At 39.8% G+C, this 14,592-nt stretch overlaps 1 protein-coding gene across 1 annotated transcript; it reads left to right on the plus strand.

Annotated features, from left to right (window-relative positions):
• The first annotated feature begins 1,070 nt into the window (after positions 1 to 1,070).
• On the plus strand, positions 1,071 to 9,097 carry LGALS1 (galectin 1). The gene is made up of 4 exons (XM_014061531.2): positions 1,071 to 1,225; positions 4,252 to 4,331; positions 7,699 to 7,870; positions 8,884 to 9,097. Exons 1-4 carry the CDS (start codon positions 1,220 to 1,222, stop codon positions 9,028 to 9,030), a joined length of 405 nt encoding a protein of 134 aa, XP_013917006.2. The 5' UTR covers positions 1,071 to 1,219; the 3' UTR covers positions 9,031 to 9,097.
• Positions 9,098 to 14,592: the final 5,495 nt, after the last annotated feature.

Here is a 14,592-nt window from a genome sequence, read left to right on the forward strand (position 1 = left end):
TGGCTCCCTCTCCTTCTGCCTTTCATAAACCATTGAGTGTTGATGAAAAGTTTCAATGCTCATTTTGTCACGGTGCTGCCTAGAATATCCTTACAGTTTGCAAAGTTGGGAGCAGCAATGTTATGAAGTGCTGGCAACTAATGTCATGGAGAAAGAAAAATAGAGGTCTAAATAAAGGAGTCTATTTAACTCTAACCTGGTGTCCAAAAATAATGAATTTGCAACTTTCAGAATTTTCATCTAGCATGTTGTAGTTTTACAGCTTCATTCTGCGAACCTCCTTTTGATCCTTCCCATTGTTAGATTTTCTGATGTGACAAAGATGTGGTTTTGAAATTTTGTGGAAGGATTTTTCAGTACCAAATTCCCCATTCTTCCTCCAGCCTCAGAGGGAAAATGCAAAATATCTTATGATCCCTGGTAAGCCCTCCCACAGATCATAAGATTTCAGGCTAGTCATATTAACTGTTGATGGCTATGTTCTGTTTTCATGGGGAAAATGACTTGAAGGACCCAGAAAATAATCCACAAAATATTCTAAAATTGAATCATTCTGGTTAAGGAAAAACACACCGCAATCCTTCCTGAGACAAAATCAACTGTATTTCTGTCTCACCCTGGATATATGACAGGTAAGAATAAAACATTAAATAAAATCTCTGTTTGGAAGGAAGTCCGATAACAAAACAATCTAATAATGAATGTGTAACCATCACTGTTGTTGGACGTGAATTAGATATCTTCAGTTAAATATAAGAGTCATGTCTTAACAATAGATTAATTCAGCACTGGTGGTTTAAGCTTCCCCCGCTTCTTTTTTTTAAAAAAAATAAAGCCATTTATTCAAATATCTCTGAATCTTTTGGCTCTGGTCTTTATAGGCTTTTACAATAAAGAAGCCTAGAAAGTGCCTGCCAACTACTCAATTTAAATTGGGGAGGGAAGAGATCTTGGACAATAAAACCCTCTCATTGTAAAAGTATTTTGCATTGGCCTCAATGAATAATGGGAAAAAAACCCTATGCCACATTGCCACATCCCCCACAAACAATTGCCTTGATAATCCTTCCAGCCATCATTCACTGCTGCTTTTCTATTGGTTGGTTGCATCTGTAATTCCTCAGTTGCAGAGTATTTAAAAGCAAGGGAGTGGCATCATAGTTCCCTTCATCTCTGCGTAGGATCTTCTCCGTGAGCTGCAGGAACAAGGAACAGAGCCATGCCTGTGAGTTTATGGGACAGAGATGTATGATACTTAAGGATGCCAGCTATTACTGAATTCATGCATTCAAATTAGATTAGAGTATCTTGCTGTCTTGCTGTTGCAAACAGAGGCGAGATACCCTAATCTACTCTGATCTTTATGGAAAGTGGACCTTTATTTTTGAGCTGTCTAATTAATTTTTCCTAAAAGCTGTCATTGTAGTAGCACCAGAATGAAAGGTGAAACTGGCTAAAAATGTTAAATAGAATGTGTGTTCTCTTAACAGGCTTCTAACTAGCACAGGGTTTCTGAAGTATTGAATAGCTATGAGATTATTGTAATTTTCTCATTTGTTTGGGAAAAGTTTGTGGAAATATATCTGAGAAGAGAAGTTTGGCTTACATTTGCTTCAGCTTAATAATTTTTGTCTCCCTAATTCTCATCCTATCCGCTTTCTCCCAATTTTGCAGTAGCTGCAAAAAACCTGCTGGAAAAACTGCTGATGGAAGCCCCTGGTTTTGCAGACTCTGTAATCTAAATATTATAATATAAGTCTAGCACTATTTTAAATCCAGAGATTTGAAGGAACGGAAAACATCTGTTTGGGGGAATAAATAAAAGGGAGGCTCAAAGTCTTGGGAAACTTGGTATGGCTCAGGCTGGCATAGACTTGTAGGGGTGTTGCCCTGTTGGCCTTTCCTCACCATATCTAAAAAAAAGAGATTAAAATTGGCAAAGTATGTTTTATAAAAAAATCCTAGTATTTCTGATGCCTACAGGTTTTTTTTATAAAGCAGCCAAAACAGAACTCAAGCAAGCAATATTCCTTCCTTCCACTGAACTAAAAAAAAAAAATGGGGAAAGATTCTTTTTTTTTGTCTATTGTAAAACTTAAGTTCCCCATAAAAGAGAGAAAATGGTAGATAAGGTGAGGAAAGGCCTAAAAGGGCAACACCCCTGCAAGTCTATGCCAGCCTGAGCCACACCAAGTTGCCCCAAGACTTTGAGTAGTGCTAAAATAGTGCTAGACTTATATTATAATAGTCTCTTTTTAAAAAAAAAATTGTAATTTTATTTATACATGTATATCTTCTTTGCAGCACTTCTACATCTTTTACATATCCATTGTGTTTCTTTTATCTATACATATATCTTATATAACTATATCTATATACTATATCTATATACATATTTTACATATCCTTTATCTCTATTAATTCTATACATTACATCTTTTATATATATTTGATCCTCTTAAGTTACTTATTTCGTACTATTTTTATCTACAGTCAATCTTATATTTTTCCCCTCCGTTAATTCTGCAGTTTTGTATTTATTTTGTGGTTTTTAAAAATCTTTTTTCTTCCCTTTATTACTTTCCTATTTTTTTTCCTCTTTCCTCTAGCCAATTATACCATAAGTCCCATACTAAGTAGTACTCGGATTCCTCTTTGTCTTTTTGCTCTTTTGTGAGCCTGTCCATTTCGGTGCCAATTTTAATTTCTTAAGTAGACCCCAAAGGCTTTTGTAAGACATTTCTCTGAATAGCAGGTAGGGATTGAAAACGGTTTTCCTGAAGAAAATCACCTCAGGCATTCAGGATCAATATGATAGGAGTCAAACGTGGCCTTCTTCCCATAAAGGAAGGGACTGAAAACTTTCATGTTGCCATCTTTTACTTCTGAGATTTTCCACAAGCTTCTACTTATGAATTAGTGTGGAGAAGTTAACTATCAGATGGCGCTATCAGTACACCTCCTTCCCCTCTCCCATTTTCCTGGCAGAGACAGTTAAATAGGCAGGAGCTGCCCTTCCCCTGCAGAAGATGGCTATGGTTTGAAGCTGCTACTCTCACCCAGCCGTTCCAATAGTGAAATTCAGCCTGAAGAAAGAGAAAGGGCAGTTGGCATCATCATGACTCAGCCTGGTTCTTGTCCCTCTCCTCTCAGTTCTGTTAGGTTTGGCAGGATAGAAAAAAGCAGGATGAGGCTGCAGTAGTTACGGTCTGGAGGCAAAAGAATGCCAGCTCAAAGAGAGCAGGATAAAAAATGTCTCTTTCTGTTGTTTCATAGTTGCCTTAATTCAGCAGTCTAGAACCACACTAGAGCATTTGGTCACAGTTATGGCAACTCTTATTTATTTATTTATTATTATTATTTATTAAATTAAGGAAGGGGAACATTTTTGTTTTGCCTGTCAATAGCAACAAATAATCTAATTGCATGATTATCATTTCATTCTCAGCAGAACTGCCCACTTAAAAGATAACATCTTAATGTGCCATGCTAATCATTAATTCCATGCGGAATCATTAATTTCCTGGGTTTTTCCTGTAAACACAGTGCAAATTATAAATCTCCCAACTAATAATATAAAATGTTGTGAGAAATAACCAGTTATGCTATCCTTTCTGATTTATGCAGAAATATTATTCCTATTTTTTTATTTGCTTAGAACACCTTTTCTCAACCCAGTTAACCTCTAGAGATATTACAAGGTTGATTCCATTGTTGGCTGAGGATGATATTGCAATCATTTCTAGAATGATTCTTTGAACTGGTTAACACTGAGTAAAATCTACTTGTATTTTTTTAAAATTTGTACATTTGATTTTTTTTTTTAAAGTAATCCAAACAATAGAATACGGTAGCAACTTCAACACAGGCTAAACCCCCCCACCCCCGATTTCCTCCATATTTAGAGGACTTTAGTTTAGGAAAGGATAGAACCTTTCTTGGCAATCCCTTCCTGTGATAAAATAATTAGACTTTAAAAGGTTTTGATTGTTCACTTTTTATTATATTAATTTGAATATTCATCGGTTTTGAAATTAAAGGACAGTAAATACTATATGGCCATATTTCTCTGTCACCTGGTACAATAATGTGTTTTATCAATGCAGCAAGTTGTTGAAATTTCAAATAACCCAACAGCGGTTGTTCATAATAGATGTAGATTCCAATTTACCAGGGGGGGGGGCAGGTTCCTACAAGGGGGGGGGGGCTACAGGAGCAACTCACTAAATGCTTTTGGAATTCCTTTTCTAGGGAGTTGTTTGTACGAATCTGAACGTTACACCTGGCCAGAAGATAACAGTGAAAGGTGATATTCCATCAGGATGTAAGAGGTAAGATGGCATCTCTAAAAAGATAATTTGGAACATATTTAGATTCATGTGTAATGGAACCTTGTATTGGTTCATAGAAGCATTCCCCACCAGGTGATGACCAGGTGTACAGTAAGAGGTGATATCTAACACATCTGGAAGATGCCAGATTGTTAAAATTAATCATAATGGTTTCCTCCAAAATGACTGGGAGCTATTGTTAAATAACATAAAGAAATGTCTTTGTACCTGTCTAATTGCCAATCCCATCAGGAGGCCAGACCAGAAAATCAAGTCCACATTAAATTAGAACTGTACTTTATTGAGATAAGATATAATACTGGAATCTTGAACACCTGATGTGTATTACTTCCCTTCTCCTTGTGTCCTGGTGAATCAGGGATGAGATTGCCTGAGTTACTTCTGGATACTACCTTGCTTTCTGAGACTTAAATAGTGTTTTAGTCCTCTTTGTTTATATAATGATTCTTGCATATAACAATAGCACTTATATACTGCTTCACAGTGCTTTACAGCTTTCTCTAAGCAATTCACAGAGTCAGCATATTGCCCCCAACAATCTGGGTCCTCATTTTACCCACCTTGGAAGGATGGAAGGCTGAGTCAACCTTGAGCCTGGTGAGATTCAAACTGCCAAACTGCTGGCAGCCGGTGATCAGCAGAAGTAGCCTGCAGTACTGCAGTCTAACCACTGCGCCACCACGGTGCAGATATCTCTACACTGATATATTCTTCAGGGAACTACAGTACAATATAGTCTGGGTCTATGCGAGTAGGAGGAAGAACTTAGTAGTTCTCACTAATGAAACAGAAGACTCCTGTTGCTTCTTCCTTCCTCTTACTCTAAAAGATCCCAAAGTTGTTTTTTTTTTCCAAAAGGCAAAACATATTTTGAGAAAAAAACATCATTGGGACAACCATGTCCTAGATGATTGAGAATCTCCATGGACAATTTGCAAGAAAGGAGTTAATGCCACTGTAACATTTCCCAGTGACTCATATCTGAACACGTCCCCCCTGCTCTCTGCTATTCCTGCCAAGAAACTAAATAAAACCAGCTGTTAGGGCAACAGCCCCATTTTCTGTCTTCCTCTGGTCTCCTTTTGGAATTTGTCTCTCTCCTATTCACAGTAACCTGCATTTGGTGGTCTTCTAGAAGGAATGAGCATGATGATTTGAAAACTGTACATATGTTCTTCTGACTGTGGTTTCCAATTTGAATCTCCATTTTCAGAGACAAACGTTTGTCCACTTGTTGACTCATACTGTGGCATTCCTCAACCAAGTCTCCTCCAAATGTGTTGGCTCACAGATCAGTAGCTCAAGCCAGCACGTTCAAATGTCATTCAGGCTAGGAATTGTGGGAGATGCCTAAAGTCTGTTCTCATAAAGCTGAGAAAAATTATCTTGATTTTTTTTTCAAAGCCTGGTATTTCACTTTTGGAGATTCCCCCCCCCCCCCCAAGAAATGGATATTTGATCATTGCTTATGCCGCATTTCTCCCCCTTCTATTCAATCATGTCTGATTCTCAGAGACTGCCTGGACCAATCTCTGCAGTTTTCATTGGTAAAGTCTTTTAGAAGTGGTTTGCTATTGTTTCCTTCCTAGGGCTGAGGGAAAGTGACTAACACAAGGATACTTAGCTGGCATTGGGCCCAGGATGTAATTAGAACTCACAACCTTCCAGTTTCTAGCCTGATGCTTTAGCCACCTCACCAACAGCTCTCACCTATGATTCTAAAAAGTTTTAAAACTGCATGCACGTTCTTCCAGTTCTCACCAATATCAGGAAAGCAGCTGGGGACTTTTTCTTGGAAAAAACACTGCATGATCAGCACCATTTAGTGCTATAATCAGTCCTTAATATTTGGCTTGGCATGAAAGCAAAAGTGAGTGTTGGGTCTGTAGAGGAGGAACAGGTCTGGGCAGGAAAATATTTTAGAGCATCTTGCCAAAAAAGCTTACAGACAAAGGTACAATTTGAAAGAGAAAGGTTGCAGGATATTATGAAAATGATGCTCTTCTGTCTACACAATGGGCTTACCCAAGTGAGTGACTTCCACATCTACTGCTTTTAAGCTCCCATCATTTCTAGTTAAAGACAATTTTTAACACCCCCTAGCAAGCACCAATGATGTTGATGGGGAGTGTATTAGGCCTCTGCAGAGAGTCTTGAGGGAGTCTGTATTTTGTCACTGAGACAGATATTCTGATGATCAACATGTCTCAACTCTTCCCTTACTGGTAATAATATCATTCCCATTATTTGGCTCAGACATCTCCCACTTGCACCCCAAAGGCAGGGAAGATCCCTGGAAGAGACAGATGATACTAATTAAAGCCAAGAGAACTGATCATCTTTGAGAAAGATGCTTGAGCAAGAACATTGCTAAGTGACTGCTTCAGCTCGCCTTAGGGGAAGGCGAGACAGCTGCCAGGCTGTAAATTGGGATTGGAAAAGCTTGGAATTGGCAGTGGGTGCCTGTTCCCCATTATCATGTTGCACAGCTCCCACTCACCCTGAAGTTGGTGTGAAATTACCAGCATGGAATTTTCCATTCCCATTGATGATCCCCATTCTGCTTCATGCATGCTTATTCTTATCTTCATTTATTGCTCTTTATCAGAATAGGAAGTGGGAAGCATTTGTATGAGTGAGAGAGAATACCTGAACTTGCTTCAGATTACAATGTGAAAGAAGAAAGGGAGAGTCTACCACAATCATTCTCAGTGGCTGCCTTTGTGGAGCATACTGCAAACCAGAGATGGGTTCCTACTGGTTTGGACCGGTTCGGCCAAGAAGGTATAACTCAGCCTTCAAAGCCCCTGAACCAGTTCTCTCGGTGGTGCCATCGGTGCCACCATCTTGTTTTTTTGCTTCTGCGCATGCGCAAAAACTTTTTAATACTGTGCATGTGCGTGAAGTGCGCATACGCAATGTATCTCTGAGCAAACCGGCAAAGTGGTAGTAGAGTAGCAGCAGCTGGAACCCACCCCTGCTGCAAACTAACCCATCTCTGGTTTGCAGTATGCACACTTCAGCTTACTTCATTGTGCCTTGTTGAGCCAAACATTGGGTTAATAAAGTATTTTATAAGGGTGCCAGGTAAATACCTTAAGTACACATTGCCACTATTTTTCACATCACGCTAAAATACTGTTTGCAACCTAAGCTGATGAATTCATAAAGCTTAAATGCAGCACCCTGTATTAAATACTGCTGGGAGTAATTTGTTTTATGCTCTAGTAAATTGCCCTGTAAATATTTTGGTTTCAGTGATTTTGGAAGAGAGGGATATAAATTCCACAAATCAATCTATTTCTATAATTCTTCCTTACCTTATTTTTTCGTCCATCTTTCACAGTTTTGCAGTAAATCTTGGCAAAGATGACAATAATCTTCTACTACACTTAAATGCACGTTTTGACATTCATGGAGACATAAGGACCATCGTGTGCAATTCCAAGAACCAAGGACAATGGGGGAAGGAACTCAGGGAGACCAATTTCCCTTTCCAGGAGGGTGGACCTACTGAGGTGAGAGGCACAAAAAGAGACAAATGTGTGTGTGTGTATGTGATTGGCAACTAAGGAGCAGCTTTCCCCAACATTTATTCTGCACATGTTTGATAAAAATGTCCATTCTCCCAGCCAGTAGTTTATAAGCCTTCTGTTCCAATACACCTAGAGAATAATTTAGACATTATTCACCTAGTGGTCCTTCTTTGTTTTTATTAGTCATGAAGTTGTGTCCGACCCATCGTGACCCCATGGTTCCTCCAGGCCTTTCTGTCCTTTACCATCCCCCGGGGTCCATTTAAGTTCCCACAGACTGCTTCAGTGACTCCAACCAGCCACTTCATTCTCTGTCGTCTCCTTCTTCTTTTGCCCTCAATCTTTCCCAGCATTAGGCTCTTCTCCAGTGAGTCCTTCCTTCTCATTAGGTGGCCAAAGTAAGATCCAAGCAGTGCGGCTTTTTGCATTTGACTGATGGTGATTTTGTCAATTTTTAACTGTTTTAAATGTAATCCCAGTATTTTTGGAATAGCACCCAGTGTGCCAATTACCACTGGAATTACCACTGCTGGTTTGTGCCATAGTTGTTGAATTTCGATTTTTAAGTCCTGGTATTTTGCGATTTTTTCATGTTCCTTCTCGGTGATCCTGCTATCACCTGGTATTGCGATGTCTGATTGTGACCTTATTTTTCTCAACCAGTGTGATGTCTGGTGTATTATGCGCCAGTATTTTGTCCGTTTGTATACGGAAATCCCACAAGATCTTGACCATCTGATTTTCGGTGACTTTTTCAGGCTGATGTTCCCGCCAGTTAGTTGCTGTTTTAATATTATAATTTTTGCACAAATTCCAATGGATCATTTGTGCTACTGAATTGTGCCGCAGTAGCACAAATGATCCATTGGAATTTGTGCAAAAATTATAATAATAATAATAATTATTATTATTATTAGGCTAATTGAATGGATCCTGTCTCTTCTGTTGAACTCTACTTTATATTTCACTCCATTGTGTTTTTTCTTTCTTTTTAGCTGTCCTTCATACATGACAAAAAAGAAGTGACTATTACATTGCCTGGAAACCATCAGTTCAAGTTTCCCAATGAAACTGGTTTGGAAACCGTTACATTTATCTGCACAGATGGAGAGCTGAAATTCAAAAGCGTCTCACTAGGTTAAACAACCTCCTGACCTGTTTACCTTTTTTTTCTTAATAAGGCAGCAAAATAAATGCAACTGAATTCTGGTCTTCTGTTGATGTGTCTTTTCAGTTCTTGTCTTCGTAGTTCAGGATTTCTCAAACCAACCATCTCTATATACCTCGAGGGTGGCTAACTGGGCATAGGGCTGCTTGGTTGAGGGATAAAAGCTGTATACATAAAAAATGCAAAAGGAGTACATTTTGGGGTCCTTATTGTTTATTTGCATCTCAGTTCTTATTTTATAACAAAAAGAAAATTAAAGATAAAATAAAACGGGATAATAAACCAGAATAAAAACAATTTATTTCAAAACAAAAGGTTATGCACTGCCTTTGCTCACGCACAAGCATGCTCAGTTTACATAGAAATCACCACTTGCATTACTACTGGGGAGGAAAACAGCTGAGGCAATGCACTCTGCCGCACCTTTCAGCTGGGCTTCAGAAAAGGGAATATAGGTGATTATAGCACAGGGGTGGCCGAGCGGGCCCAGCTGAAAGTCAGAGTGAACCGGTTTACTCCCAGCTGATAGTCGGAGCTACCAGTTCACCTGAACCAGTCCGAACTGGTAGAATCCCACCTCTGTATAGAAGATCTCTGAGCATGGGGAGAGAGAAGGAGATAAGCTTACTTCAGTCTAACAGTCACTCAGCAATACAGAGTTTAATTAAATACATTTGGAGGATACCATTTAGCAGAAATAGACAGCCAGTTTGTTGTAGCAGTTAACCTGATGCCTTAATGCAGGACTGTCAAACTCCTGGCCCGTGGGCCGAATGCATCACGTTCTGGCTACGCCCGGTTTAGCGAAGGGGGTGGGGAAGTCCCAATATGTCACATGACGTCGCCATGACAATGTGAGTTTGACACCCCTGCTTTAACGCCTCACTAAAAACCAGGTGTCTGTCAGTTCTAGTGCTCAGTAGATGCCAGGTGCGTGATCTTGGAATACTGACTCCAGGAAAACAAACAAAAAATTAGCAAAAAAACCTGCTTCACCTATTTGGAAATTATGCATAACCAGCTGCTGGAAATTCACCAGAACTTCCAAGTGCTAACTTGTTACTTCTGCAACCATAACTACATCATGAATACCTTAGAAGAGTAGAATGTATATTTATGTGAAACCTACCTGGAGTAACTGTGCAAGAAAAGTGAGAACTTATAATAATTATTTATTTCAGGCTATCTACTTGTAAAATAATCTTCAGTAATTGTTAAAACATATGAGGCACTTCAAAGTGCAATGCAAGCATTTTAAAGTATATTCATGACTACAAGAATGTGGCAAAAGGGAGGAATCTAAAATCCTTACTAGGGAAATCTAAAGAATTTTTATTAAGCCAACACAAAATATATCACACATGAATGCATTTTAAAATCTCCATGTCAGTCAAGAAAAAGTTATAAAAAGCAGGAGGCAGGAAATAAACTCAGGGATTGGGGATTTCTAAAATACAGTTAGCGTTCCACTTACAACCATTCATTTAGCAATCATTCAAAGTTGCAACAGCAGTGAAAAAAGTTACATATGACCAGTCTCCAAACTTATGACCATAGCAGATTGTGTCATGTGACCACCATTTGCAACCATCCCAGCCAGTTTCTGACAAACAAGATCTCAGAGGGAAGCTGGATTTGCTTAATAACCACATGATTCACTTAACAACTAAAGTGATTTGCTTAACTGTGGGAGAAAAGTTCGTAAAATCCAGTGCAACTCACTTATGTAACAGCCACCATGGAAATTCTGGTCCTCATTGTGATCAGAAGTCAAGGACTACCTATTATACCTGAACCAGTTTGGCATCCTGAGTAAAGGCATCCTGAGTAATGCCTGTGGATTGCCAATTTTATAAGACAAAAGTTTAGAGTTAATCTGCTCTTGGCTCTTGTCCACCAGGGGACAGCCTTGCCCACCTCCTGGCTCAGCTTCAAACTGGGCATGTGACATAGATATACATGCCACAAGGAACGTTCGGATAAACCACGACTCTGATTATCCCATTTTATCTCATTTGACTTGAATGTCACAAAGAAGGTAGTTTGCCATCTGGCGGTGAGGAAAGAGTCATGCAGACTACAACTTCTAGGTTGCATGCAGACTTCCATTTGGCCAAATAAATTTCCTAAAGATGGAAAGGAGGAGGAGGGGGAAGAATCTACCAATGTCCAATTCCTTTTAACATTTTTGTTTGCATCTTGCCTTTCCCATTCATGCAAGCTACTTAGCCCCTGTGTCGGCAAGTCCACCAGATTTACCAGTGATGGGTCTCAAAAATTTTTTAGAACCTCTTCTGTAGGTGTGGCCTGCTTTGTGGGAGTGGCTTGCCGGCCATGTGACTGGGTGGGAGTGGCTTGCCAGCCATGTGACTGGGTGGGCATGGCCAATTTGTAAAATGTAGTAAAACTCACTTAACAATGCTCTTGCTTAGCAACCAAAATGTTGGCTCAGAAACTCTGGCATTTGAAGCACACAAGTCTTAAAACTGTCAAGTTACAAGACCCTTGCACCCCTAACCCTTTAGAAAAAAACCCCAGGGGTGTTCAAACTTGACAGCTTTAAAACTTGTGGACTTCAACTCCCAGAATTCCTCCTCTTGCTCTTCAGCGGGGGGAGGTAGCTGGAACCAGTTCTAAACGGAATTGTAGATTTGTGGAACCTCTTCTATAGAAGAGGTTAGAACTGGCAGGAACCCACCTCTGAGACTGACCTTCTCCTTCTAGAGCAGTGTTGGTGAACCTTTTCGGCACTGAGTGTCTAAATGAGAGCGTGTGCGTGCATGCATGCCAGAAATCGGAAGAGCAGCTACCCAGTGTGTATGCACGTGCCTGGAAGATGATCTTCCGGGTTTTTGGTGTGCACATGCACACCAGCCAGTTGGTCTTCATGCACGCATGCGAACCAGAAACCAAAAGATCGGGTGGCCGGTGCGTATGCATGCACCAGAAATTGGAAGAGCTGCTGCCCAGCGCTTCTGTACGTGAAGACCAGTTGGCAGGCACACTGGAACCTGGAAGAGCAACAGGCGACCGCTCGCATGCCCGGAGAGATGGCTCTCTGTGTCACTCCTGGCACCCGTACCATAGGTTTGCCATCACGGTTCTAGGGAATTATACTGTTTAACTCTCAGGGATTGTTCCCAGGCAATCCCACAAAGCAGCATTAATTGGCATATTTGCATTTTGCAGTTTTGAAATTTATGACCATATTTTCCTGACATATATCTATCTGATTTGCTTTATGTTATGCAGGTCTAATTTCCTATGCCAAAGTTCAACACAATTTCTCCCTTTACCCTGCTTTGCTAGCTTCACAAACCCACCAGTTTTGCTGCTGTCACCAGAGGTTTCCCAACTCTTTAAGGAATCCATTCTGAAAGCATTCTAATGCTTTTCTTTGAAACAACAGAGGCTCCCCCTCTGTTTATCACAGCATCTACAGGCCCTTGAAAACCTCTTTGCTTTCATTGGCTACGAGGATTTGTTCTTTGCAGGTTCAGGATCAAGAAATTATCAAGATCCACACAAATCCTGATCTGTGAATCAAAGAACAAGATTAAAAGGACAGTGTGTGTTATTATTTATCTTTCTCCATTTGCCCTAGTGATCAAAACTAATGCATAGCCAAGAGATGACACAGTCTTCAATGGCAATTACAAACATCTCTTATAGGATACGGAAGCTTCGCCCCACAGGGAGAGTAGCAGTCATTTCAAAATGACTCCATCACTTTGAAATGAGTTTTACTTATCTTCCATCTTTCAAATATTCTGGGCTCCTCTCAGTTACAACCCAGGGTGGCTGGAAATGGCTGGGATTGTAATAAAAGATGTAAGCAACGCAACTCAACTAGGCTGGGGTGGTCTGCAACAGAGGGTCCTCCCACCTGCAGTGCCCCTTTGCTCTTGTCTCCACTCCTTCTAGGGAAAGGCTTGATAGGCTCTCTCATTTATCCTCTCTGCTTGGGTGGTCAACATTGCTCTGGCCAGGGTTTTCAACTGCGGTTGTTATTGTTGTTTTAAATATCTGTTGCCAGAAAGGGCATAGTTTAAAATGGAACATTTATGTTACGTTTTGTTTAAAAGCAAAATAGGTTCCCTAAGTCGACTGGAGGTTTAACAGGCATTTTAAAACAGGAATCAGCTGAAAATTTATATTACTGAATTTGCTATTGAATTTTGGGTGGGACTCAGACTGGCTCGTAGCTGGGAGATTAAGGCCGATCTGCATTATTGACACATTCCAGGGTGAAGATGGGCTGCCAATCACTTTTGGAGTTCATGAGCACACAAGATCATCCTCTCCCAGGTTCTAGTCCACAAGGAAGACAACTTTCCCTTTTCTTTTTCTGCTACACATTGAAAGTGCTGTTTTTGCTTGTTTAGCTATTCAACCCATACACTTCATTTCTCTGTAGGCAAATCCCTTCCCTCCAGTTGATTCCAGTGCATTGCCCTGCATGGTTATTTTACCAATAGGAAAAGCTGGACTTCCTTTTTTCTGTAAAGATAGAAGAGTAGAACAATGGAATATGGACCTTTCCTCCTTCCCCCAAATGACATTACTGAGAGTTGTGCTGCACTCCCGTTCAGGTCCAGGTGACCTTTTAAAAAAATAGTAAATCTATGGTGCATTCTTTTTACTCTCCCAGAGGGCTAAAGAAGCAGAGGGATACACTAATTAGATGCTGTGGTAAATACATTTAGGACAGAACATCAGATTATGCAATTCGGTTCTTTTTTGTATTTGCTCTGTTCCATTTTCCTTTCCACTTTCCAAATTCAAATTTGCTTCCAAACTTAGATTAGAGCAAGATATTGTAGAGTCATGGAATAATATTGCAGACAGAATTTTCCAGGAATTGCAGAAGTAGGACGAGCTAAGATCACGATGTTTGATATGATTAAAAATATTAACCAATGCACAGTTAATTAATGCACAAATGACTTAATTGTCATGGATGAAACTTTGGCAGGCTATAAATCAGGCTTTGGGCAGGGCATTTGTTTTTCACTCAAACAGAAAATGTCTCATGTGGCTGTAACATACCACACAGCAGCAACATTTAAGAAGAGGCTGAGAAACCAGATTAGGCTCTCTGTAATTAGAGTATTGGAAATGCTTACAGGACATAACTGGAATATCCATACCTTAAACTTCTTCTATAATTCCATCATCATTGATTAAGGGATAGCTTTCTACTGCATGTGCAAATAATCTGTTAATAAACCCATTCTTAAACAGTACAGAGTAAATGCAACTATTTTCTCTGATAGTTTATATTGCCCTATTGGATTGTATCGGATCATAAAATCAAGAGAAGCAAACGACAGGCTTAAAGCTCAACATGTGAGAATGAAACAGCTTACCAAATGATTGTATTGATGCCATAGTAATGGAGTACATCCCAAATGGTGATCTCTATATATTTTAGGACACCTTTTTCAACTCAATGTCTTTTGGATGTGCTGGATTATAATTCTTAGCCTTTCTGCATATCACAGACATAGAAGTTTAGAAAGCATATAGACACTCA

Source organism: Thamnophis sirtalis, unplaced genomic scaffold (assembly GCF_051295495.1).
Source record: "Thamnophis sirtalis isolate CommonGarterSnake01/CBP01778 unplaced genomic scaffold, rThaSir2_p1.2 scaffold_9, whole genome shotgun sequence".
Classification (NCBI taxonomy): domain Eukaryota; kingdom Metazoa; phylum Chordata; class Lepidosauria; order Squamata; family Natricidae; genus Thamnophis; species Thamnophis sirtalis.

Excerpts from the sequence above, each read along its gene's own strand:
- LGALS1 (XM_014061531.2), top strand. Across the intron at positions 4,332-7,698 it reads ATTCCATCAGGATGTAAGAG|TTTTGCAGTAAATCTTGGCA; the intron begins GTAAGATGGCAT and ends CATCTTTCACAG. Across the intron at positions 7,871-8,883 it reads AGGAGGGTGGACCTACTGAG|CTGTCCTTCATACATGACAA; the intron begins GTGAGAGGCACA and ends CTTTCTTTTTAG.